The sequence below is a fragment of the Oryx dammah genome, unplaced genomic scaffold (assembly GCF_014754425.2).
Source record: "Oryx dammah isolate SB20612 unplaced genomic scaffold, SCBI_Odam_1.1 HiC_scaffold_12, whole genome shotgun sequence".
NCBI lineage: Eukaryota > Metazoa > Chordata > Mammalia > Artiodactyla > Bovidae > Oryx > Oryx dammah.
In genome coordinates this window covers 61,158,498-61,183,814 of record NW_024070196.1, presented here as the reverse complement: position 1 = coordinate 61,183,814, position 25,317 = coordinate 61,158,498, and the positions used below count along the sequence as shown (strand labels likewise).

Below are 25,317 nucleotides of genomic sequence, written 5' to 3'. Positions count from 1 at the left end.
GGGATGGAAACTGACGCTGTGGGAGCAGATAGGACCAATTCACGCGACTGCGTGTAACTTTGAACACACAAGGCACGGTTTAACGCCAAGATCTAAAGGAGAATGAGAAGGTCCTTTGGGAACAGCGCGGCGGAGGCTCCACAGAGCCACTGAACTGCCATGACCAGCCTCAGCGCAGAATGGAAGCAGGAAGTAGCGGCGGGCGTCGCGTGGGAGTGACGTCACGGAGGAGCCGGCAGGGAAGGGCGGGGGGAGGAGGAGGAGCGAACCGGGCTTGGGGGGCGGCTGCACAGTCTCCGGGCTCCTCAGGCCTTGAGGGGGGTCTGCGCGCGGCCGGCTGGCTCTGCCCGGCCCCCCCCCCCCGTCCGGTCCGGAGCGGGCCTCCCTCGGGCCAGCCCGATGTGACCGGGCCCAGCGGAGCCTGAGTAAGGAGCCGGTTCGTCACGGAGCCGGAGGGCGGGAGGAACATGACATCGCGGAGGTGAGGAGCCCCGAGGGCCTAGCCCGGGCCTCGGCCCGGCCCCCGCCGCTTTCAGTCAGCTCCGCCCGGGAGGGGGCGGCCCGGCTGGGCTTCGGACTCCCGCCCGGGGTCGCGGGGCAGGCTCCGTTCCAGCCCCCTAAGCCCTCCAGGGCCCCGGGGCCCGGTCCTAGCGCGCCCCCAACCCCTCGGGTCCTCATTCATTTCCTGCCTCCGCGGAGTTCCGGCTCCCGCAGCCCTGGGGATGCCCGTCAGGACGGGGGCAGGTAAAGCCGCCCGGGGAACCGCGGACGCTAGCGGCCCGGCTCGGCGCGCCGCATTCCTGACCCATTGCCTCATGAGAATTGCCTCATGGTGATTCCGAAATAACCCCGCTCACTTAGGGGAGGCTCCTCGGCCCGGGACGCGGTAGGGGAGAGGAGAGAGTTGCGCGAGGCCAGGCCGATAGTGGAGCCTTTTTGGGTCGCTCTGCGTCTTGCGCGCATTTGGGGGCTTTACTCAGGGTCCTTGACCACTTTGTATGCCTCTTTGCATCTTCTTCCCCCCCACCCCCCACCCCTCACGTGCCAGAAATGGAAAAACTGACTATATCTGCAGCTATTAGAAGTATTTCCTTCCTCTGCGATCTTCGCTTTGGGAGGTGGGAGGGAAGGGATCGTATCTCTAGTTATTTTAATCCTTCACCACAACCTTAAAAGTCAGGTAACATTAATTACCTCCGTTTTACGGATGTGGAAACTGAGGCTCAGAAGAAACATACTGGTAAATGACAGGGTTTGAACCTAGAAGTCAGAAGGAAGATGAGTGAGTTAATGAGATCCTTGGAAAGTTCAGAGTAACTATACTACTAATTGCTAACATTTATTTAGCTCTTACCGTATGCCAAACACATTTAATCCTTATAACTCTATCAGGTAGGTACTGTTATCCCGCTCTAAAGAGAGTAATTGAATTTCAGAAGTTAAGCAGCTTGCCTAGTAGTTCTAGTTGTAGTGTTAGTCGCTCAGTCCTGTCTGACTCTTGCCTAAGGTCACTCAATCAGCAAGTGGTGGAGACAGAACCCCACTGTTAATTGCTGTTATAACTATTGCCAATCATTTGTAAGCCTTAATTTTGTTGTTAAATATTAGTATGATCGATTGTTTTTAGATGATTATCCTGCTATTGTATTGTCATTCTGTATAGGATTCACACTGTCTTAGACATTTGGAAAACTGTTTCAAGCTGTTGGGGTTATTGACTGAGAGACTTCAAAGCATTAGGAATGTCTTCTCAGAAATACACCTGCACATTATTCGTTGATGGGATGAAAAGAGTGAAAGGAGAAAACTGAAAACTCAAGCAGTGAGTGATTTGGACAGGTCTTCTGGCAAGTGCTTACAGATCTGGGTAATATATAATTGCATTTCAGCAGAACAGGGTATAGCCTCAAATGTTCTAATTCTTTAGAGAGCATTTAAATAAAACAGTTTTCTATTCTTTAATCTGTCAAATAGTCATTGAGCCTTTTGTTCCTTGTGTCTGCTTTTCCAGACAAGTAAGGATCTGCTTCTTTTAGGAGACAAAAAGTCTGGGGACTGGGGGTGGGGTAGGGGCTGGGTAGTAATAGACCCTACATTGTCCAACTGGTTAATTTAGAAGCCAGGAAGTGTGAGAAGAGCCAAAGGAGCAAGTGGTAAAGATGACAGTTTGAAATGAAATTCCTCCTCTCCTCCTCCAGCCCTCCCATGCTTGTTATGGAAGAGAAATATGTGCCCCCTAATAAGTCAGATTATGATTGTAATGCACACACACACACACAAATGATTGTAATGCACGACTTCCCAGGTGGCTCAGTGGTTAAGAATTCACCTGCCAATGCAGAAGACTCGGATTGGATCCCTGGGTGGGGAAGATTCCTTGGAGAAGGAAATGGCAACCCTGTCCAGTATTCTTGCCTGGGAAATCCTATGGACAGAGGAGCCTGGCTGTCTGCAGTCTATGGAGTTGCAAAAGAGTCAGAGATGATTTAGCAACTAAATAACAACAACAATGCACACAATTGGGGATTATTTATTATTAGTTTTCAGATCATAGGTCTTTTATTATTTTTAAACCAGCTTTACTGAGGTATAAGTGACATGCCACAAATTACATATATTTAAGCATACAATTTGATAAGTTTCCACACATGTATACACTCAAGAAACCAGCAATACAATCAAGATAATGAATATATCCATCACTCCTGTGATGGCTCCTGGAACCCTTTATGATCCCTTCCTTGTTGCCAGGCAAACACTCTTCTGCTTTCTGTCACTATATGTTAGTTTGCATTTCCTAGGATTTTATACAAGTGGACTTTTGTGTGTGGCTTCTTAGGCTCAGCAAAATTATATTGAGGTTCATCTATGTTGTGTATGGCAAATAGTTCCTTTTTATTGATCAGTGATATTCCACTGTATGCCTGTACCACCCTTCATTTTTCCATCCAGTTGTTGGTAGACATTTGGGTTGTTTCAGAGTTTGAAGTCAGGTGAAGTCGCTCAGTCGTGTCCGACTCTTTGCGACCCCATGGACTGTAGCCTACTACACTCCTCTGTCCATGGGATTTTCCAGGGAAGAGTACTGGAGTGGGTTGCCATTTCCTTCTCCTGAATGTCCGTGTTCATGTATTTACATGGATGTATACTTTCATTCCTCTTTGATAAATCCTTATCACTGGTATGGCTGAATCACATAGCAGATGTGTATATATATATTTAGGAGATATAATTTTTTAAATTTTTTATTGGTGTGTAGTTGATTTACAATTTTTTTTACTTTAAAAATTATTTATTTTTTAATTGAAGGATAATTGCTTTACAGAATTTTGTTGTTTTCTGTCAAACCTCAGTATGAATCAGCCATAGGTATACGTATGTCCCCTCCCTCTTGAACCTTCCTCCCATCTCCCTCCCCATCCCACCCCTCTAGGTTGATACAGAGCCCCTGTTTGAGCAGATGTATATTTAATTTTTTCAGAAACTACCAAACTTTTTCAAAATGTTCCCACTGGCAGTGTATTAAGAATGATAGTTTCTCCACATCTTGGCCAACACTTGGTGTGGTCAGTTTTTAAATTTCAGTCATGTAAAGGTGTATCATTGTAGTTTTTTCCTATATCAGTACTTTTTAATTTAATTTACTTATTTAATATTTTAATGGAGGTATAATTGACATGTAACATTATATTAGTTTCAGGTGTACAGCATACTGATTTGATATTTATTGTAATTTTAATTTGTATTTTCCCTGGTGACTAATAATGTTGATCATTTTTTTCATGTGTTTGTTTGCCATCTGTATCTCTTCTTTGGTGGTACATCTATTGATTAAATATTTTCCTTTTTAAAGTTTATGTGTAAAAAATAAAATTTACTTGTTTGTTTTCTTATTGAAATTTGAGGGCTTTTTTATTCTGGATACAAGTCTTTGATCAGAATTGCAAGCATTTTCTTTTAGTCTGTACCTTGTCTTTTCATTTTTTTAAACAGTGTCTTAAACAGAGGGTTTTAATTTTGATGAAGTCAAAATTATCAGTTAAAAAAAGTGGATCATGCTTTTGGTATTATTCCTAAGAAATCTTTGCTTAATCTAAGTCTCGAATGTTTTCTCCAAGTTTTATAGTTTTAGGTTTGTGATTGACTTTGAGTTAACTTTTGTATGTGGTATGGGCTGTGGATATATCTTCTCTTCTTTACATATGAGTATTCAGTTGTTCTGGCACCACTTGTTGAAAAGACTGTCCGTCTTTACTGAACTCGCACCTTTTTTGAAGATCAGTTGTCCATTTGTACATGGGTCTATTTCTGGACTCTCTTCTGTTCTGTTGATCTATTTGTCTTTATGCCAATACTGCAGGATCTTGATCACTGTAGCTTTATAACAAGTCTTGAAATCAGATGGTGTCTTCAGTCTTCAAATTGTTCTTTTTCAAATGATGTTTAACCTCAGAATTAATACATTCACCAAGTAGTTACTGAACCAGGCAGGATGAGGCAATAAAGTAGGCAAAGATTGCTGTTCTCATGACTGAGAGAGAACCTGAACAAACCCATGGATAAATAAGACTATTTCAGGTAGTAATAACTTCTGGGAGGCCGAAAAAAGCAAATGTGGAGAATGTGGTTAGTTTTGATAATGGGTTTAGGAAAAGTCTCTGAGGAGGTGATCATAGGAGCTGACTCCTCAGTGACGAATATCCTGAATTTTGTGTAGCTTAATTATCAAACTAATCTTTTTTAGTTCATGGGTTTAGTGTCTCTATGCATTCAGTAATTAAAATTTCCTATTCAGTATGCTGATGCCTCTTAGCATCACAGGTAAGGGAAAGGAAGTCATGAGCAATTAAATGACAAGCCCCACCCCATCCCCACCCCGCCTCTGCCATGGGCTTCCCTGGTGGCTAGGCAGTAAAGTATCCGCCTGCCAATGTAGGAGACGCAGATTGGATCCCTGGGTTGGGAAGATCCCCTGGAGAAGGAAAGGGCAACCCACTGCAGTATGCTTGCCTGGGAAATCCTATGGACAGAGGAGCCTGGCAGTCCACGGGGTTGCAGAGTCAGACATGGCTTAGCCATTAAACAACAACCACCCCAGGTAATAGCGTGATGGCAGTTCTGTGTTTAGATTTTGAGATTGCTTGGCTGCTCTACTCTGCCTCACCCGGCTGACCAAACAGGTTATATCCTTCAGCATCTGGTACATCTTTGGCGTTTGCTTTTGTTCCTCTGGGAGAGACTGTCTGATGACTTGTACTGAGAGGGACAGAAAATTTAGCTTGTTCTCTAACTCTAAGCTTTTGGTTTATCTGTTGCAGGTCAAGTACATTTTGTCCCAGGCTCTCCCTGGTGGCCATGTTTGTTTATCTCCTGTGGGAGTCAATAAACTTGCCTTACTGAAAAATAACAGCTCTGTGTCTTTCCAGTTGAAACTGGTTGTCTTTGCTAACGTCCAGAACTCGGGTTTTTGTCCAGAGCTGCTCAAATGCAAGGCCCACTGTTAAGATTACTTACCCCTCTTGCACGTGGTCAATGTGGTGACTGTTAGAGAGTCACACGAGATCTGGAAAAGCAGAGCCAACCCTTGTTTGTAATTGTTACTAGTGGGCCTTGGTGTACTTTGTTAGGCAGCAGCAGAACAATAGAAGACACTGTGCTTATTCCTTTTTCACTTTGGGAAACACAAACATCACTTGCCCTCCAGTGCTGCCCTTTTTAAGGAAGGGGAAGACAAATACTGATGTTTGGTAGGTTTTGTGGCAGTAGTGGACTACAGCCAAGGGTTTGAGACCCCCCCGACCCCGAAATGGATTCAAATACCCTAAAATTGCAGCCCAGTTCACTAGTGAGTTTTCGAGGGTGATGTACATTTAGCAAACTCTTGGCAGTGCTGAAATATGAAAGGCACAGTTCATGTTTTCAAGTAGCATTGGCTTTAGAGGGAGACAGACCTGTAGGCCAACATAGAATGAGTTTGATGAAAGAAGGACCAAACTGAAACTGAAATTTGTCAGTATAGAGCGTACTGTTTAGAATACACACATGCTTGTGTACTGATGTACACGTTCACACACAGTGTATATGTCTGTTTATATACACATACCTATACCCACATGCAATATGTTTATTTTTAAAATAGTAGACTATAGATCCAAGCCTTTGTCATTCCACTGACCCACTCTAATGGAACCTTGACTTATTCATTCACGAATGTGGGATTTAACTTAGTTATTAGGGGATTACTACGTATGGGGGCCACTGTACTAGGCGTTGAGTGTCCAGGTTTTAAGGAAACAGCGAGTGTGAAAGTGCTGAGGTGGGGAGTTCTCAGAGTGCTTGACGGACAGACAGGAGCACGTGGTGGAGCTGACACTGGGGCTGTAGGTGGGGACTAGACCACGCAGGGATTATTAAGGTCCTCGGCATCACGTGGACCACAGAGAAGAGTTTGGATTGTATTTTAAGAGCAGCTCAAACCCATAGAAGGATGTGATCGGGGAGTGGCATGAGCTGGTCTATTTAAAAATATCCCTCTAGCTGCTCTGAAGGGAGGGTTGTAAGAGGCTCAAGTAGACCCTGGGAGAGCAGACAAACGAGACTTTGAACAGGGTAGAAGCCATTTGTGGAAAGATTTTGGGAGGCAGTTTCTAATGCCTTGTCATCAGAGCAGAGATGCTGACCAATGAAACTCTGTGAAAAGATAACGATCGATTAAGCCATAGCTCTTTACTACCATTGAAAAACTGCCTTAACTTTTTTTCTAACCTTTGTTACCTAGAATCCTTTTCCCTATCGACTACCCCTCCCTCTTGACTCATCCTTTTCCCCATAGAAAATTAGCATTTAATTGGAAAAAAGGAACATTCTTGTAATCTGCAGAAAGTACCACTCTAAGCTTTCTCCCCAAGGACAAAGAATCATTTTTTCTGGAGCAGCGGGTAAGAAAACCATACCCAGTATTACTTTATATTTAGGCAAGAAACTGAAATTAGACTTTGAATCCCTAGTTTAAACTCCTTTCTTAGCATAGAGCCTTGAGAATAAGTTCCTGAAATTAACAGCCTGCTCGACTGTTTCCCCACATCACTGGGGGGAAGGGGACGCATGGATAAAATAATCAGCATCATTGTGTTTTCTTTTTGGTTCATCAGCATTTTCTTTTTTAAACTCATTTGACATAAAGAAGAGCCTGGTCTCAGTGAGCTAGGCCTTTGTAGAATCTGTGTTCAGTAATGAGAGATGTACATTTTTGGCAAGTAGTTTGGGTTAGTAAACTCTCCTGGAGGTGGGGGATTCTGTCTTTCCTTTCTTCAAGCCCACTCAGCACAGGGCTGGTTTGTTTCACACATTGATTGGAGGCTCTTTTTTCCACAAGTGTTGGGGTTGTGTGAGTGTGTATGTGTTTTCAGCTCTTTCTGTGAGATGGGTGGTACCCACCTGGGCCATGTTATGACCTGAGAATCTTAATAAATAATAGTGCCACAGACTAAGAGAACAAACTTATCAGGAGGAAGGATGGGGAAAGGGATAGTTAGGGTGTTTGAGATGGACATGTACACACTGTTATATTTAAAGTGGATAACCAACAAGGGCCTACTGCGCAGCACAGGGAACCCTGCACAGTGTTATGTGGCAGCCTAGACGGGAGGGGAGCTTGGGGCAGAATGGATGCATGTACAAGTATGGCTTAGTCCCTTTGCTGTCCACCTGAAACCATCACAACATTGTTAATTGGCTATGAAGTGGTGAAGTGAAGTCGCTCAGTTGTATCCGACTCTTTGCGACCCCTGGACTGTAGCCTGCCAGGCTCCTCCCTTCATGGGATTCTCCAGGCAAGAGTACTGGAGTGGGTTGCCATTTCCATACCCAATATAAAATTTTTAAAAAGTTTTTTAAAAAATGGTGCCAGAGGATGACCAATTAGAAGGGGTTGTCAAGCACCTGCAGGTTTGTGGGAGTTACAGTGTACAAGAGAACGCTCATATTCCCTGGTGGCCCAGTGGTTAAGACTCTGTACTTCCACTGCAGGGGTCACTGGTTTGATCCCTGGTCAGGGAACTAAGATCCAGCATGCCTTGTGGCAGGGCATTGAGAAAAAAATAAAGAAGAGAACTCTCTTCCCCTCTTCTGCATGTGATTTTTCCTCCTGTGCCCTTCCTCTCTGGCTTTTCTCCTCCCTGGTTTTTCTTCATTCCCCAAAATTAACTCAGGCATCTATCTTTCACCAAGTGTCTACGGTAGACGTTAGGCAGACTGAAATTTATCTGTTTCTTCTCATCTTTTATGGACCTACCTTGCTGATAAACCCAAATGCCCTTTTCCCCTCCTTTGAGGTGACATAGATACATTTACATGATTTGGGGAGACTGACCTCTGCTGTTTGAATTCACATGAAGCAGAAGATGGGGGCAGGATTTAGAGATGTGTGGCCTCGGTATCTCCTATTACAAGTGTTTCTGTCATCCTTGAGGCTGGCTCTATAGTCTAATATTAAACCTATTAACTCCACGATTCTTTGGCTTCCCTCGTGGCTCAGTGGTAAAGAACCCGCCTACCAGCGCAAGAGATGTAAGGGACATAGGTTCAGCCCCTGGGTTGGGAAGATCACCTGGAGAAAGACATGGCAACCCACTCCAGTGTTGCCTGGAGAATCTCCATGGACAGAGGAGCCTGGTGGGCTACAGTCCATAGGGTCGCACAGTCAGACAACGACTGAAGCGACTTGGTACACGCATATCCTCTACCCTCCCTCACTAAAATCTCAGGGATTGAATGAACTCTTAACTGCTCTGTGTTGCCACTGCTGCGTTGCTTCAGTCGTGTCTGACCCTGTGCGACCCCATAGACGGCAGCCCACCAGGCTCCCCCGTCCCTGGGATTCTCCAGGCAAGAACACTGGAGTGCGCTGCCATTTCCTCTTCCAATGATGAAAGTGAAAAGGGAAAGTGAAGTTGCTCAGTCATGTCCGACCCTCAGCGACCCCATGGACTGCAGCCCGCCAGGCTCCTCTGTCTGTGGGATTTGCCAGGCAAGAGTACTGGACTGGGGTGCCATGGCTCTGTGTTAGAGGTGAGCATTTTGCAAGTCACAAAACTGCTAGTCGTTGAACTTCAAATATTAAATATGCAACTGGGAAAAAGTTTCTGGTAAATACAAAGAACTTTTTGAAAAGCATAGCTCAGAAAGGAGAGTTTACAATATATCAAAACTCAAGTGGGTGGATTATGTTGTAGAACTTTCAATTTCTAATGATACACCATTCGAAATAACGTGGGGACAGCCCCTGAGCCCTGAAGTTCAGTTTTTGCAAAGACAGTGTAAAATAAATGATTCATACGTCAAAATGGGCCATGTGAAACTGACATAATTATGCAAGAGAAGAATCTATCTGTATATCTTCCACCAAAAATAATAATGATAACAACAGTGATAACCAGTGTTTGTTAAGCCCTTACTCTGTCTAGCCTTTGTGCTAAATGCCAGTTACTGAGTTTCCCCGGTAAACATTACTCTCCTCTGTTCCCTCTTAATAACATGATAGGCATAATTAGAACTTGGCAATGAAGCAATAATAGTTTGTTTAATAAAGGGGTAAAGAGACCACTTGCTTTTTCTCCTGTGCCAGTCTGCCTGATGAGTGTCCGTGGTGGTTACCTAGCCCTACCTTCAGCAGTCACTTTTATAATGTCTCTCAGCCTCAGCAGGATACTCTACATAAATGTTGTGTTTTTAAAATATACAAAGGTGGGAACACATGGTTATGAATGAAGACCATCTAGACTCAGTCCTGCTCTAGAAATTTTTAGAAATAAATAACAGTGTAAAGGCTAAAAATTTGATTTCTGGAGTCTACATTGTATGCTGGCCCCATGGAAAACAGTCAGTAAATGTGGCCACAGTTTTAGAAAAGTATGTATTTATTATTTATTTTTATTTTTGGCTGCTGGGTCTTTGTTGCTGCGTGTGGGCTTTCTCTAGTGGCGGAGAGGGGTGGCCACTCTCTAGATGCGGTGCGCGGGCTTCCCACTGTGGTGGCTTCTCTTGTTTCGGAGCACGGGCCCTAGGGTGCATGGGCTTAGTTGCCTGCATGGCATGTGGGACCTTCCTGGATCAGAGATTGAGCCCATGTCCCTTACATTGCAAGGCGGATTCTTAACCACTGGACCACCAGGGAAGCCCCGTGGCCGCAGTTTTAACCAGCCATAATAAATAATAGCCAGTAAATTATTTTTTTCCTTGCCGTCAGAGCTAGTTCATAATTGAGGAGAAAAAAATGTATGTAATAATATGAGCATGGAGAAGTCTTTTCTGTTTTATAATTTGCAACTTTTAATTTAAATCTGAAATATTTGTAGGGGAGAGAGCTTCCCTGCTGACTCAGACAGTAAAGAATCCACCTGCAATGCAGGAGACCCGGGTTCGATCCCTGGGTCAGGAATATCCCCTGGAGAAGGAAACGGCAACCCACTATAGTATTCTTGCCTCAGAAATCTCATGGACAGAGGAGCCTGGTGGGCTGCAGTCCATGAGGTTGCGAAGAGTTGGACGTGACTGAGTGACTAACGCTTTTCATGACTTGATTTGTGTTATTGTACCTCAGGAAAAAAGCACAACATTATAAAGCAATTTTCTACCAATTAAAAAATATTATTAGTGGTAAACATATAATTATGCCTTCTCTGTCTTCATACTCTTTCCTGATGTAAATTCTCATCTCTGTCTTATTTACTTTCTTATTCCAGTCACCCTGTCTTTTTAGTACCTATTGTGAAGGGTCCTGTTAAAATCTATGCCTTTATTGTAAGTGTTTTATTCTGACCTAAAACAGAATTCCTAGTTCCCAAGGTGAAAGTCCTTAGAGTTTTTTCTGTGCTAAGCATTTTATTTGTTATTAATTTACTTCAAGCTCACAACAACTTGCTGTGAGTTAAGTTTTTCTAAACGTAGCAAGAAACCCAGAAGCCATAAAGGAGCAAGCTGATAAATTTAATCATGCCAAGATGCATTTCTTTGGGGGCAAAAAAATTAACCACAAGTGAGTAAAAAAGGAAAAATGCTAAGACAAATGTTGTCACACATATAATAAAGGATCATTTTTCTAGTTCTATCAAGAGCCCCTTTAAATGAGTAAGAAAAAAGATCCAGTAGAAAATGAACAATGGCAAGCGGAAAACTCACAGAAAAGGAAAAAAAAAAAAGGTCTGAAAACATGAAAAATTGCTCAGTCTCACACAGAAATGCAAAGTAGAATGGTACCATTTTCCATGACTCAGATGAAAAAGTTTGGTAATATATGTAGTATTGGCAAAACTGGGAGAAAACAGGGACTTTCACACTCATTTCATGGGAGTTGAAACTGTTACCTTCTTTTGAGTGCAGTTTGGCAGATTTGTCAGAGTTAAAAAAACACTCTTGTCAAAACAGTTTTGTTTCTAAAGTTTTAATTTACAAACATACTTGTAAACGTGTATAAAGATAATTATAAAGGGTATGATATGCTGCATTATTTGTGTTAACAAAAATCTAGGAATAATATAAATGTCCTTTAATAGGGATTAAATTATGAATAGTACATTCTAATAATGGAATAATGTATAGCCATTAAAAAGAACAGAAAGATCATATAGAAAGATCTTTGTGTTGTAGTAAGTGAAAAAATCAGGGTGTAGATCAGGATTCTATTTGTGTGTGTCTTTCACATAGCCTGGCATGGAGTGTGCACCTGTGCACATGTAGATAAGTGTGTGTGTGTGTGTGTGTGTGTATATGCATGAGACGTTTCTCAGTGTTACAGGAAACTTGCTAATTGTAGTTACTTTTGACGAATACAGCTGGGAGTCTATGGAAAATTGGGCTTTTTTCTCTGAATTTCATGCCTATCTGTGCTGTTTTAATAAATAAATTTTAAAAGGTTTTAGAAAGTTTTAAGCGTGTGTGCTCAGCAGGATCCTAGAGGGCATCGACTCTATACAAAATTAGAGCTGCCTAAAGTCGCTGGCTGAGATAAGGAAAGATGAAACAGGAGTGAAAAACAGGATAACCAAATAAAAAGATCTTGCTAGAAGCAGTAAACAGTGCTCTTGAGGCAGCCCTCCCCGTGGTGAGGTTGAGGGCAAACCCGAGAAATTCTTCTAAGAATCTGTTTTTGAAAAACAAAGAGGAGGTAACAGTGGTGACAGTAAGGGAACAGGTCTCCCGTAGGTGGTGGGGCCCAGGTGGGGTGACCAGCCTAAGTGGAGCAACCGCTGAGCTTGCAGTATGCGTCCACCGAGGGGAGACAAAGTGGTTTCCCTTTATTCACTTCAGTAACCTGAGAATTGTAGGTTTAAGGAGTTTTCAAATACTGTGATATAACCATTGTTATAATTTAAACATAGTTAGAATCTTCGTTGAATCAGGATCAAGGTATATGCCTTCCATATCACTGAAGTAGCTGTCTTTATCTGGTATAGATATCAGTGTTATACTTGCTTCATGAAAGGAAGTGGTGCATTTTCTTTTCCTTTTGCTTCTCTGGAATAAATTACAGAGCATTGGAATGGTATGGTCTTTGAAAGTTTGATAGAATTCCATTTTGAAACCAAACAAAAAGCCTGGTGCTTTTCTGTGGGGCAGTTTTAAAATTGCTCTGTTTTTATATAGAGATTGGTTTGCCTGCATTTTCTCTCGAATGGACCAGTTTTGGCAGTCTGTATTTCCTTAGAAAATTATTCACTTTATCTGGATTTTCTAATTTATTTGCACACCAGTTTGCGAAGTAGCTTCTTAAAAAATTGTGCTTCTTCTGTTTCAGTGGTTATGGTTATTTCCCCCTTGTCATTTCTTATTTTGTGTATTTGTGATTTTTTTTTCTTGTTTTTGTACTCCTGAATAAGTTAACTAGTGGTTTGTCTATTTTGCTAATTTTAAGAATTCAGAATTTTTATTAATTACATCTGCTACCTTTTTGTTTTCTTTGATTTTTGCTTTCAGCTTTATAAAATATGTTTCCTTCCCTGTGGTATACTTTGGCCTTTTTTGGGGGGGGGGACTTTATTTTTTATTTATTTTTTTATTATTGTTAGTGTTTGTGTAGGGAATTTCCCACTGACCACTCCATTAGCTGTATGCTATAAATATCGATACATAGTGTTTTTGTGGCCATTATTTTTTACAAATTGTGTAATTTGAGCTTATATTTTCCCCTTTATCTAACAGTTGTTTAATGGAAGGTTTTAAAATTTCCGGGTAGAAGGGCCTTTCAGTTTTTTGCTTATGTTAGTAGAATTCGGTTTTATTGCTTTATGATAGTGTATTTGGTAATACTTTTTTCTCTTAGTATATATATATTATTGAAATATAGTTGACTTACAGTGCTTCAGGTGCACAGCAAGATGATTCATTTATATGTATACACATGCATTATTTTTCAGATTCTTTTCCATTATAGGTTATTATAAGATACGGACTATAGTTCCCTGTGCTATACAGTAAACTTTTGTTGTTTGTTGCATGAAATCTAGCATTCTATTCATACTACATCAAACAAGTAGAATCAAAATGTCATAAATTTTTTAGCTAGGCAAAAATATATATATAAATTTTCTAAAATACATATACATGTATATATAGACATGTAATATGTGTATAATACATATATGGCTATATATGAAAAAATGGAAAACAGAGACTAAATAAAATGGGAGCACTGTATATGAAATAGATAAAGTGAAACAAACTAGATAAAAGTAAAAGATAATTGTATAGTCCAGTTGCTTTGCAGCATGGCTGCTCATTAGAAACACATCTGGAGAAAAAAAGCAATACCTGGGCATTTGTATTTTTCAAAAACTTCTAAGATAATTCTGATGTGCATCTGGATTTTAAAAAGTGATCACAGGTTCTTCTATTAAATGGTAGTTTTGCTGATATAGAATTCTATTATTTTCTGTTGACCAGTCATGATACAGTGGTATTAAGTTGTAATACTTCTACTTTATAGGAGTTACTGTTTTCTTTTCTTTGTGACCTAATATATCTGATCAGTTTTTATGAATATTCTCTGGGCACCAGGGAAGAATACGTGACTGTTATCAAGGTGTGGAATTCAACATATGCACAATATATCTACCATATTGTTTACGCTGTTTAGATTTTCTATCTCTTACCTATTTTCTTAGTCTGTTTTATTTTGTATTGGATGTGAACTATTAAAATCTCCTGTTATTAGTATGTTTCCTTGCATCTCCTATAGTTTTTGCTCCATAAAGGTGATTGTACGTAAATATTCATAGGTTTGTTGTTTGTTAATTTTTTTAATAGATAGCAACCTCATCTACATTTATTGTTAGGATTGATAGGTTTGGTATCAATTCTGTCATAATATTTTATACTTACAGTTGACCCTTGAACAACACAAGTTTGAATTGCACAGGTCTACTTAAACATAGATTTTCCTCAATAAGTATGTGCTACAGTACAACACAGTCTGCAGCTGGTTGAAATCATGTGGTTGGAAGCAGAACAGTGGGTATGAAGGGCTGTGTATAAATATGGATTTTCAACTGTGCAAGGATCAGTGCCTCTAACCGCCAAGTTTTTCATGGGTCTTGTATGTATATAGTGTTTCCTTGCATTGTTTGTCTCAAGATATGTGTGTGTGTGTAATTTTTTTCTAAGATGTGTATTTAAAAGTTTTTTGTTGAAAATAGTTTTTTGGAAGGTTTGTGTCTTTTTTCTTAATTCTAGTACTTATACCCCTCTGTTTGGTTATTTAACGTTCATTATCAGGCTTATCAGATTTTTTTCATTATCTTTAAATACCCATCTGTTACCTATTGCCTATATAGCAATGGGGTTTCCCTGGTAGCTCAGCTGGTAAAGAATCTGCCTGCAACGCAGGAGACTCTGGTTTGATTCCTGGATTGGGAAGGTCTGCGGGAGAAGGAATAGGCTACCCACTCCAGTATTCTTGCCTGGAGAATTCCGTGCACAAAGGAGCCTGGAAGGCTACAGTCCCTGGGGTCACAAAAGAGCTGGACATGACTGAGTGACTTTCACTTTCACTATATAGCAGTGACGTTTTTATTTTGGCGGTGTTGGGTCTCAGTTGTGCCACTGGGGAATCTTTCCTGGCAACACACAGACTCTTCAGCTGTGGAGATCAAGAGGGCTCATGTGGGATCCTAGTTCCCCAACAATGAGGTTTTTATTGTTTTCCCTTTCCTGTTTTCTGGTTGCAGTATTTCTGCTGTGTGACAGTATGTAACTACTGTGCATTAGCCTTCTACTCCCATTCCCGTCTTTGTTTCAGTTGTCCATGTACACTTACAGATTATTAAATGCCCACTGTCAGGTATTTTGTCAATGTTGCTTGTTACCATTTGCTCAGATAAAGTTTATCCTCTAGGAGATTCATCAGGAAAGACTGATATGTGCAGCATTCCCTTAGTTCTTGTATGTTGAAACTTGTTTTTCTCTATAGCTTTGATAGTTGAAAGATAACTTGGCTGGATATAAAATTCTTGGTTTACACTTTTCTTTCATTGAGTTATTAAAAAATTCTTGTTCATTTGTCAACTTGCTGTATATGTTGACTTTGAAAAGTCGGATGCTAGTCTCATTTGTTTCCTGTAGCAAGTTATTTGATTTTCCTGCAGGCACTGAAGATTTTTTTTCCCATTTGCCTTTAAAGTGTAATAGTTTCATTAGAACAAGTGTCACAGTGATTGTTCTGGGCTAATTTTCCTAAGTACCTGGTGAAACTTTTCAGTGTATATAGTCACATCTTATTTATTGTCTCAATTTATTTTTTAAAATTTTAATGTATTTATTTAGTTATTTATTTTTGGTTGTGCCGAGTCTTTGTTGCTTTGCAGGCTTTTCGCTAGTTGTAGTGACCTGGGGCTATTCTCCACCTGTGGTTCCTGGACTTCTCATTGTGATGGCTTCTCTTGTTACAGAGCATGCTCTGTAGCACACACAGACTTCAGTAGTTGTGACACGTGGGCTCAGTAGCTGTGGCTTTAGAGCTCAGGCTCCATAGTTGTGACACTTGGTCCTAGCTGCTCTGCAGCATGTGGGATTTTCCTAGATCAGAGATCAAACCCATGTCTCCTGCATTGGCAGGAGGATTCTTACCACTAGGCCACCATGGAAGGCCCTCAGTTTAGTTTTAAATATTAGTTCTGTTCTATTGCATGTGTTTTTTTTTTTTTTTCTCAGTTATATGTGTGTTCCCCCACTCAGCTTCAGATTACCACATCAAGTAATACGTTATTTTGTAGCCAAAAGCAAAAGAGATTTGACATTCTAACTGGCTTATATAGGTAGACAAATTGAATGTTAATGTAAGATTTTCACTGTACTTTTTGAGAAGTTATAAGTAACTGGAAACCCTCTGTTATTGCTTTTTGACTCCCTAGGGCTGTGAGGACTCAGGTGGGAACCACAGATCAAAGAAATCGTGAGCAAGGTTGAAAAGAAAAAAAAGTTTAGTAATCATGCTGTATGCTAAAGTATGGGATGTTGGGATGATAGGTATATATAACTTGAGGTTGAGTTTTCCTGGGGTAAAATTCCATCTTGATTTTTTGACAGGCTCTCAGAGGGAGTAAAAAGCCAACTAATATATACATATTTTTTTCACTTGAGCCCTGTGATTTTTCTCTGGGACAATCAGAGTGATGTTTAGACTTTCCCCCATATGCTCGGAAGATACAACAGGAAAAATTAAAAAGAAAATAAATTTCAGTTAATGTAAATAACAGGAATGTTGGTAGGCTATGTCTGAATTCTTGCCTTTTCTGATTATTCCTTGTCAGAACAGTCTTATATTTATTATTACGATTGTCAATAATAATATCTAACCTTAGTGCATAATATATATGCACTCTCAGATGACTAAGCATCTCGTATTTAGCACATGCCAAATCCAACACCCGAGTTTCCTCTCCCCACCCTTTTCCCCTGTCTTGTACACAGGACCTCCAACCTTCTACTTACCCAGACCTGAAACCCAGGCATCTTTCTTACTCTTTTCTCTTTTTCCCATCTCATTTGTTAATAAGGAAATCCTGTTGGCTACCTTTAGAGTATTCCCAGTTGGACTGTTTATCAATGCTGCTTCTGCCACCTTGGTCCTTGGTACCATCGTCTCTTGCGTGGATTATCACAGTAGCTTATTTAACGGATCTGTGTGCTTCTGTCCTTGCATGATAGCTTGAGGATGATTTTAAAATATAAGTCAGGGACTTCCCTGGTGGTCCAGTGGCCAAGACTCTGCTCCCAATGCAGGGGGCCTGGGTTCGATCCCTGGTCAGGGAACTAGATCCCACATGCTGCAACTAAAAATTCTGTGTGCCACAACTAAAGATCCTGCCTGTCACAATGAATGCTGAAGATTCCTCATGCTGCAACTAAGACCCTGCACAGCCAAATAAATAAATTAAAAAAAGTAAGTTAGTAAGTAAAAAAGTAAGTAAGTTGCTCTTCTGCCTAAAAACCCTGTAGTCCTTTCCCATTTCACACAAAAATAAAAGCTGAAGTTTTTACAGTGTCCTCCAAGGCCCTCCCTCATCTGGCTTTTCATTATCTCATTGGCCTCATCTCCTTTCCCTCTGACCCTTGTCTGTTCTGTCCCAAGTTGAACAGGTCAAAAATGGTCTGCCCCTGTGCCCTTTTCTTGTTCCTCCGTTTGCCTGCTGTGCTCCTGTCTTATATGGCTGCATGTTACTGCCTTGCTTCTTCCAGATCTGATCAGATATTCCCTTATGGCTGAGGCCATCCCCAACCACACTGAATAAATAGCCCCAGTCCTGTTAACCATGCCCCCAGCCTCACCTACTGAGCCAGCGGGATGCCAGGTCCCTCCCGTAGGGAAGACAGGGAGGAGGCGGTGATCAAAGAGAGTTGGGGAAAGTTGTGTTGACATTTTTATCTGCTACTCTTCTCATAGGCATTTTAGCGGCAATGGTGTGGAAAGCAGTGCTTTGTTTTTCATTGCTCTTTTTTTCTCTCTCTCAAGATGGTTTCACCCAAATATCACTGGCGTGGAGGCAGAAAACCTACTGTTGACAAGAGGAGTTGACGGCAGTTTCTTGGCGAGGCCCAGCAAAAGCAACCCTGGCGACTTCACACTTTCCGTTAGGTGAGTCAGAAGAACAAGAGCACATCCTGAGAGTGCCTGCCAGGTGGGAAATGTTAATACCACATTTGGACAACCTGCTACGCTCATTTAGAGTCTGGAGACCTGTCTGCAGCCCTGTGAGTGAGGCCTTGCCAGTGCCCTGGTCCCCAGATCAGGGGTGATTCAGGCCTGCTTGTGGTGTTTCAGGACATGGCCTCCTGCGAGTGAGCGGATTAGGGAGTCAGCAGAAGGGGCCTGAAAGGTGGGCTTTTCTTCTCTTTGGAGGGACCACATAAGGATGAGTTGGAGCAGAGCATAAGTTCTTAAATTGAGCCTGATTCGATCCCGGTGTAATCCCACACAAGGCGCAGTTCTGGTTCCACTCATCCTGAATCTGGTTCCCTTTCTCTTCTGGTGATTACTGAATGGGAAAAAAAAAAAAAAGCTCTTGAAGTATTTCTTCAAATAGACAGAGAAAACAAACTTAAGGTTACCAAAGGGGGAAGTGGTGGTGGTGGGGGTCTGGGATTGACAGATACACACTATATTATATATAAAGTAGGTAACAGAGACCTACTGTATAGCTCAGGGAACTGTACTCAGTATCTTGTAATGTTCTATAAGGGAAAAGAATCTGAAAAAAAAAAAGTGTACATAACTGAGCCGCTTTGCTGTACACCTGGAACTAACACAACCCTGAATCAGCTATACTTCAAGTAAAAAGAAAAAGAAAGAGAAGAGTTTCTTGAGGTCCCTTTTCTTTTTCAAGAAATAAAGCATCACTGAGGAAGTTGTGGTGCCGTTTGTTCCCCTGTCAGTCCCATTCCCCTCGCTCTTTCCTCAGAGGAAACCACCATCAAGAGGCTGGCATATCTCCTTCCTGAACATGTGTTTATGCTCATACTGCATTTGTCCTATGTGTGAATGATATGGAGTTGGTTTGTGTGTTTTTAGAATTCATATCCCTGGCTTTCTAACGTATGTATTCTGTGACTTACTTGAAATTTTTTTTTTTTTAAATTCTGCGCTGGGCCATATAGATCTAATTATCAATTTTAATGGCTGTATAATACTTGAATGGTGTGAATATACCACAATTTATCCCATCCCCTATTGTTGGACACTGTTATCTTTACTATGTTTAAAATTGTTTTGAACAGTATGGCCAACCCATCCTGTTGCATGTCTCTTTGAGCCCACATGGGAGAGTTTTTTCCTGAAATTGAGTTTCTCTTATATACTCATATTCTCCTTGCTCTAGCTCATTCCAGGAGCCAGATCCAAACTGCTCTATGAATTTTCTTTTGTTGTTATTATTTTTAAATAAAAAAGTAAGGAAAATGTGCTCTGAGGATTTATCTAAGACCCTTTTGGGACTTGAGAAGTCCCTTTTCGATGGGTATTAGTTTCTCTAGGAGCCCATGTTGTTGTTAGCTTTTACTTTTGTTTTGCTACCAGGAGTGGGCAGAAGCCTTCGTGAGTTTTCGGGCCTTGGCTTAGCCCAGACCTCTAACCTACAGTTGAGTGACATTTGACTTACAAGAATTTGCATGGAGATTATATAATAGTAATGATGAGGAGGAGGAGGAAGAGGAGGATGATAGCAGACATCACTGAGGACTTGACACATTCCAGACCATCTTGCTAAACACCATGTTTCATTTTATTTAATCTCTCCAGTAACCTAAGAATAAATACCACTTTATTAAGTCCTAAATCCTAAGAATAAATACTACTATCTCCAGCTTTGAGGTGAGTAAGCTGAAGCTCAAAGGTCAAGTTAGAAAGCTGGTCTCGTACCTAGTAGGCAGCAGAGCCAGGACTACAGAACTGGTGAGGTTTTTTTTTTTTAATTTACTTTTCCTCAGCTTTTTATTCTGAGCAATTTCAGGTCTATCGGAAAGTCAAAAGATGAATACCGTGAACACCCACAGTCTCTTTACCTGTTATTATAACATTTCACTGTGTTTGCTCTTTCTTTTTATGAGTGTGTGTGTGTGTGTATACTCCTTCTACCAAACCTTTTGAAAATAAGTTGCAAATGTCAGGATGCTTATTTTTAACCTCTCAATATTGTTAGTTCAGTGTGCATGTCCTATGAACAAGGACATCCTGTATAATTAAAATATCATTGATATTATATATGAAAAACTTTAACATTGATTCAATATTATCTAACGTACAGTCCCTGTTCAAATTTCTCTCGTCATTTCAATCGTGGCTTTTGAAGCCATCTCATGTCACATCAAAAAGCACAGAATATCTGTTTGTCTTATCTTTTGGTATTTGTACTCTTGGAGTGTTACTGCTTCTAGGCCCTTATAGTAGACAGAGCTGGGGAGTAAATATATATTTGAAAGCAAATTTTAAATATATCAATATCAATAAATACATGAATATATATCAAACTAAGTTTGATAGTTGCAATTCAGCACCAGCTTCTTCACCTCTTCTCATTCCATATTTGCATTTCCATTCAGTTACAGCGAGAACCCTGTTCTATAGCCGCATCAGAGTATGACCTCATGTGACCAATCGTATAATAGGAAAATAGCTTCAGAATGACTATACCACTATCATTTCTAATTACAAACATTTCTAATTGAGTAAAGTTCATAATTTCCCTGGAGTCTTTTTTGTTCTTAGAATATATCCCAATAAGGGTGTACTGTTAGTACTGTTTTCAAAAGCTACAGGAATTAATTTTCTGTGTAGTTATGAACTTACTACAAAGTCAGATTCATTTCTTTCTATATTTGTTTTTGGTTATGCATTCATTTTTTTATGTATATGATAAATATGGTTTCTTGTGTATATGGTATAATAGACACTGAGATATGTGTATATGTGTGTGCATGACATGTTTATTGTTCTAGTTTTCTGGTGATCTAAACTTTTTGTTATGCGCCCATGCTAGTTAGTCAAGGAAGATCCCCTGTTTTAATTTTGAGAAAAAAAAATACAGAAAAATACATAAATTTATGTACAGTTACCCATGTTGTGTTTATTGCCATTTTTTTCTTCAAAGTAAAATTATAAAGTAAAGCAAAGTTTCCTCTTTTTTACCACACTTTCTGCTGTTCTTTTCTTTCCCAGAAATAACTACTTTCTGAGTTTGGTATATTTCTTTCTAGTTCATTTTAAAAAGGGTACATATAATAAATAATGGAACATAAAAATAATAAAATGTAAACGTAATTATATGTATGTCTGTGGTCTGTGTCATGAATAATATATGGTATGACTTGTGTACATTCTGAAATTTTCATAAATGGTACATGCTAAGCATATCATTCTGCATTGTGCTTCTTTCATGCTCGATCATGTATATTTATGTATATATACATTTTTTTTTTTTTTTTTGGCTGTGCAGCAAGGCTTGCCGATCTTGGTTCCCTGACCAGGTATCAAACCTGGGCCCCAGGAGTTAAAGCAGCAAGTCCTAACCACTGTACCATCAGGGAATTCCTGATATCGTATTTTTGAGATCCACCTATGTTGCTTTATATTGATCTAGTCCATAACTGAAATATCTGTTTTTGTGTTATGTTCTTAAGATTAGAGATAGAAAGGTCATGTGCTAAATTAGAATCAGGTGTAGCTGGAGGAGAGACTTACTTGAAGTAAGTCTTTTTTACATGGAAAAGATTGTTACCACACATTAGAAGTAGATATTGTTGTTAACATTGTAGGGTACTTTTTCATACTTTGTTCCCATTTTCCTTTATCTTTGGATAAAGATAGTAGTGTTTATATTTAACAGAGGCCTCATCGATAACGCTGTAGGGTCAGACTAAAAAATATAGGTTAGTGGCTATCATTTTGGGATTGCCAGACTTCTTGGGTCCACAAAGATGATTATGAGTAACGAGGTATATTTAGTAGTTCGGAAAACCAAACGGAAAATCATCAGACTGCCTAGGCTAATAAAATACCAAGTTTTAGAAACTTTTGGCCAGTGTGTTACATCAGTTCAGTGGGTTGACATATTAGCCATCTCATTTTGGAAACTCTTGTCAGTTATATGTCTTTAAAATGATTTTTAAAGATACAGTTATGTATAATATCTTAAAGTGTATAGTGAGACGAGTTTTGACTAGTGTACTTATTAATGTAACCAAAACTCCACAGTCAAAATCTTGACTATTTCTTTCACCCTCGAAAGTCCCTTTGTGCTCCTTTCTAATCTTCCTCCTACTAAGAGGTCAGCAATATTAATATTCTTTTTTCTATCCCCATTGACTAGCTTATTTGACAGCAATATATAAATGAAGTCATACAGTATATTTTCTTTTGTGTCTGACTTCTCCCTCTCTTTTTTTAAAAATTATGAAACGCTTCACGAATTTGCATGTCATCTTTGCACAGGGGCCATGCTAATCTTTGTACCGTTCCAATTTTAGTATATCTGCTGCCAAAGTGAGCACTGGCTTCTTTGTCATAACCTAATGTTTTAGAGATTGACCTATGTTGTTTGTGTATATCAATGGTTCTGTGTCTCTCTTTGTAAATTCCTATATGATATTCCATTGTATGAGTATTTGTATGCATTTTGGTGATAAATATTTGATTTTTCATTCTTCTGCTACTACAAAGAGGCCACAGTGAATATTCTTGAGCCAATCTTTTGGTAGCCATGAAGTTTCATTTTTGGAGGGCAAAATACTTAAGAGCGGGTTTACTGAATTACTGTTTAATTCTAATGATATTCATCTTGATTAATTAGTGATGAGAAAAATGATTGCCCCTTAATATACACAGAACCCTTTGCGTTGAAATGGTTGACTGTGTGGTTATTTTTCACTCAATGCATTTGTTTTAAAAAAGCATAAACTTGTACCTTCTTTGGGTTTGTTTCAGTTAGGTGAAATCTGATAATGAATGTGAGATCCATATTTACTAGTATAGCTCTTTATTTGTCTCCCCCCGCCCCCCTGCACCTTTCTGATGGACTATTTTAGAAGAAATGGAGCTGTCACCCACATCAAGATTCAGAACACTGGTGATTACTATGACCTGTACGGAGGAGAGAAATTTGCCACTTTGGCTGAATTGGTCCAGTATTACATGGAACATCATGGGCAATTGAAAGAGAAGAATGGAGATGTCATTGAGCTCAAATATCCTCTCAACTGTGCCGATCCTACCTCTGAAAGGTCAGTTTTGGTTCCGTAACTGTGGAGCCTGTGTCTCTCCCATGTCATAGGTGTGATGTGAATGCATCATGGGGGTTTGGCTTCTGTCTGTTTATTAATCTTAAAATCTTAAAAATCTCATAATCTTAAAAGTTTTACTAAAGTAACAGTGATAGGATCAGTTTACTCTCAGAGTGGCCTTTTCTTGCAAAAGCTTCAGTCACTATTACTGAGAACTCATAGAAGTCTCAGACAGTTCCTGTATAGATTATACTTGGTACATGCAATAATTTTAAGATTATTGAATTTGAATGTTTCTGAACTTTGAGAGTTAGGAGAGGAAAACAAACACTAATGGAAACACCAAAATGGTAGTAGTTCCCTGTACCTCCTGACTAGCTGTTCAGCAATGCCACCAACAGATGTCAGTTTAAGCTCAAAAATGGGAAAGCAGAGAACTCAGACGGTTCAGATTGTTCATAAGTTCTTTGATGTTACATCCACGAATGTGTGGGAATGACCTTGCTTAGAGGGAATTGTATTATTTCTGAGATCTTTCCCTTGTTTTGGAACTAAGCTGATGCAAGCTGGGGCTTGATTTATTTGTATTGATTTTGTTGATTTTCTTCTGCATTCTCGGTCTCCTTTCTGACTCAGTACCAAATCAGGGTCTCTTAATTAGGTTTGTATATTTTCCGTCTTCAGATAGGTTTCTTCTCTTTATACCTTCATGTCATTGTTATTTTATGCTGATCATTTGTTTGCCAGCCAGATTGTTAAGCAAAAGACTGTCAGCCAACTCTCTGCAGTTTATTTCTTAATTTTACTGTCTTTGGCTGAGCGTGGATGAAAAATATCTTGATACATATACCTTCAGCGATGAGCAATTAGCACTACGTGCGGATCATACTTGTTTCCTCACCAAGATCCTGAGGGAAAAAGCCACATTATTAATATGACTATGTTAAGATATTTTCTGTAGTAACTTAGAGTAGTATTTTCTCAAAGTCTGACCTCAGACCGCCTACATTAGGACTCTAATGTGCTAGTTAAAAATGCAGATTGCTGGGCCCCATTCTGACTTAGTATATTGGTATCTCTGATTGTAAGGTATGAGAGTTCACATCGTTAGCCCAATCCTTTGCCTCTACTCCCGGTCTCCAGTGCATTAAAATTTGAAATGATAACCCAGCGGATAGTCCAAATACGTGGACAGCAAACTTGGAGGCTCTTGAAGTATAAGTTGAAAATCTGGAAAAACTTGGAATGTTTGAATTCATTTCTAAAGAAGATCCCTTTTTTATGGAGTGTTTGCATGCCAAAGCAAGGACAAACATTCACATGATTCTCTGTCACTACCATAACTCTCTAATTTCTTTAAATGACTGTGATTAAATAGTTGGTCATTTTAGGGTTGGGCATTGGAGAAATGGCAGACTGCCTTTTTAAAAGATGAGGGATTTAAAAGAAAATAAGAAAGATTGAGGATATTTGTGTTCAAATGACTGTGGGCTCATTTATGGAATTTAATGGTTACTCATAACATCTTTATCCTTTTTCCTGCATGCTGGGGATGCAGGTTCAGTCTTGAATGGGATGGATCAGTCTCTTGGACGAATGTGTCTATTTTAAATTGTTTTGAGAGATGACTATGGATGGTAGTTTTATAAAAGGATGTTGTGAACTCATTGCAGAACTCAATTGATTGTCATTTAAAAAAAAATTAGGTGGTTTCATGGACACCTCTCTGGGAAAGAAGCAGAAAAATTATTAACTGAAAAAGGAAAACATGGTAGCTTTCTTGTGCGCGAGAGCCAGAGCCACCCTGGAGATTTTGTTCTCTCTGTCCGAACTGGAGATGACAAAGGAGAGAGCAATGATGCCAAGTCTAAAGTGACCCACGTCATGATCCGCTGTCAGGTAAAGCCCCAGCTGAACCGTGAGTCTTCTGAAATGTCATCTTTGCGTGGTTTTTCTGTTGGGAGAAGACCAACACCATTTCTTGCAAAGTCAGGTTTTCTTTGTTCATTTAGGTGAGGGCTTCTACACTTTGAGTACCTTGTTAATTATAACTGT

At 40.0% G+C, this 25,317-nt stretch overlaps 1 protein-coding gene and 1 non-coding gene across 5 annotated transcripts in view; one reads left to right on the top strand and one right to left on the bottom strand.

Annotated features, from left to right (window-relative positions):
- Positions 1–244: 244 nt before the first annotated feature.
- Positions 245–25,317, top strand: part of PTPN11 (protein tyrosine phosphatase non-receptor type 11) — a 67,799-nt gene continuing 42,726 nt past the window's right edge. For 2 of the 4 annotated variants that reach the window (XM_040250837.1, XM_040250839.1), the window contains exons 1-4: positions 252–481; positions 18,005–18,127; positions 23,071–23,262; positions 24,969–25,161. In XM_040250837.1, coding sequence (XP_040106771.1) covers positions 468–481; positions 18,005–18,127; positions 23,071–23,262; positions 24,969–25,161 — 522 coding nt within the window. In that variant the 5' untranslated portion in view covers positions 252–467. Of the gene's footprint in view, positions 482–18,004; positions 18,128–23,067; positions 23,263–24,968; positions 25,162–25,317 lie in introns of all 4 variants that reach the window. The other 2 variants (XM_040250838.1, XM_040250836.1) reach the window with 2 other exon arrangements.
- On the bottom strand, positions 22,430–22,533 carry LOC120871671. Its single transcript, XR_005723094.1, has one exon. It is a non-coding gene; the product is annotated as a U6 spliceosomal RNA (small nuclear RNA).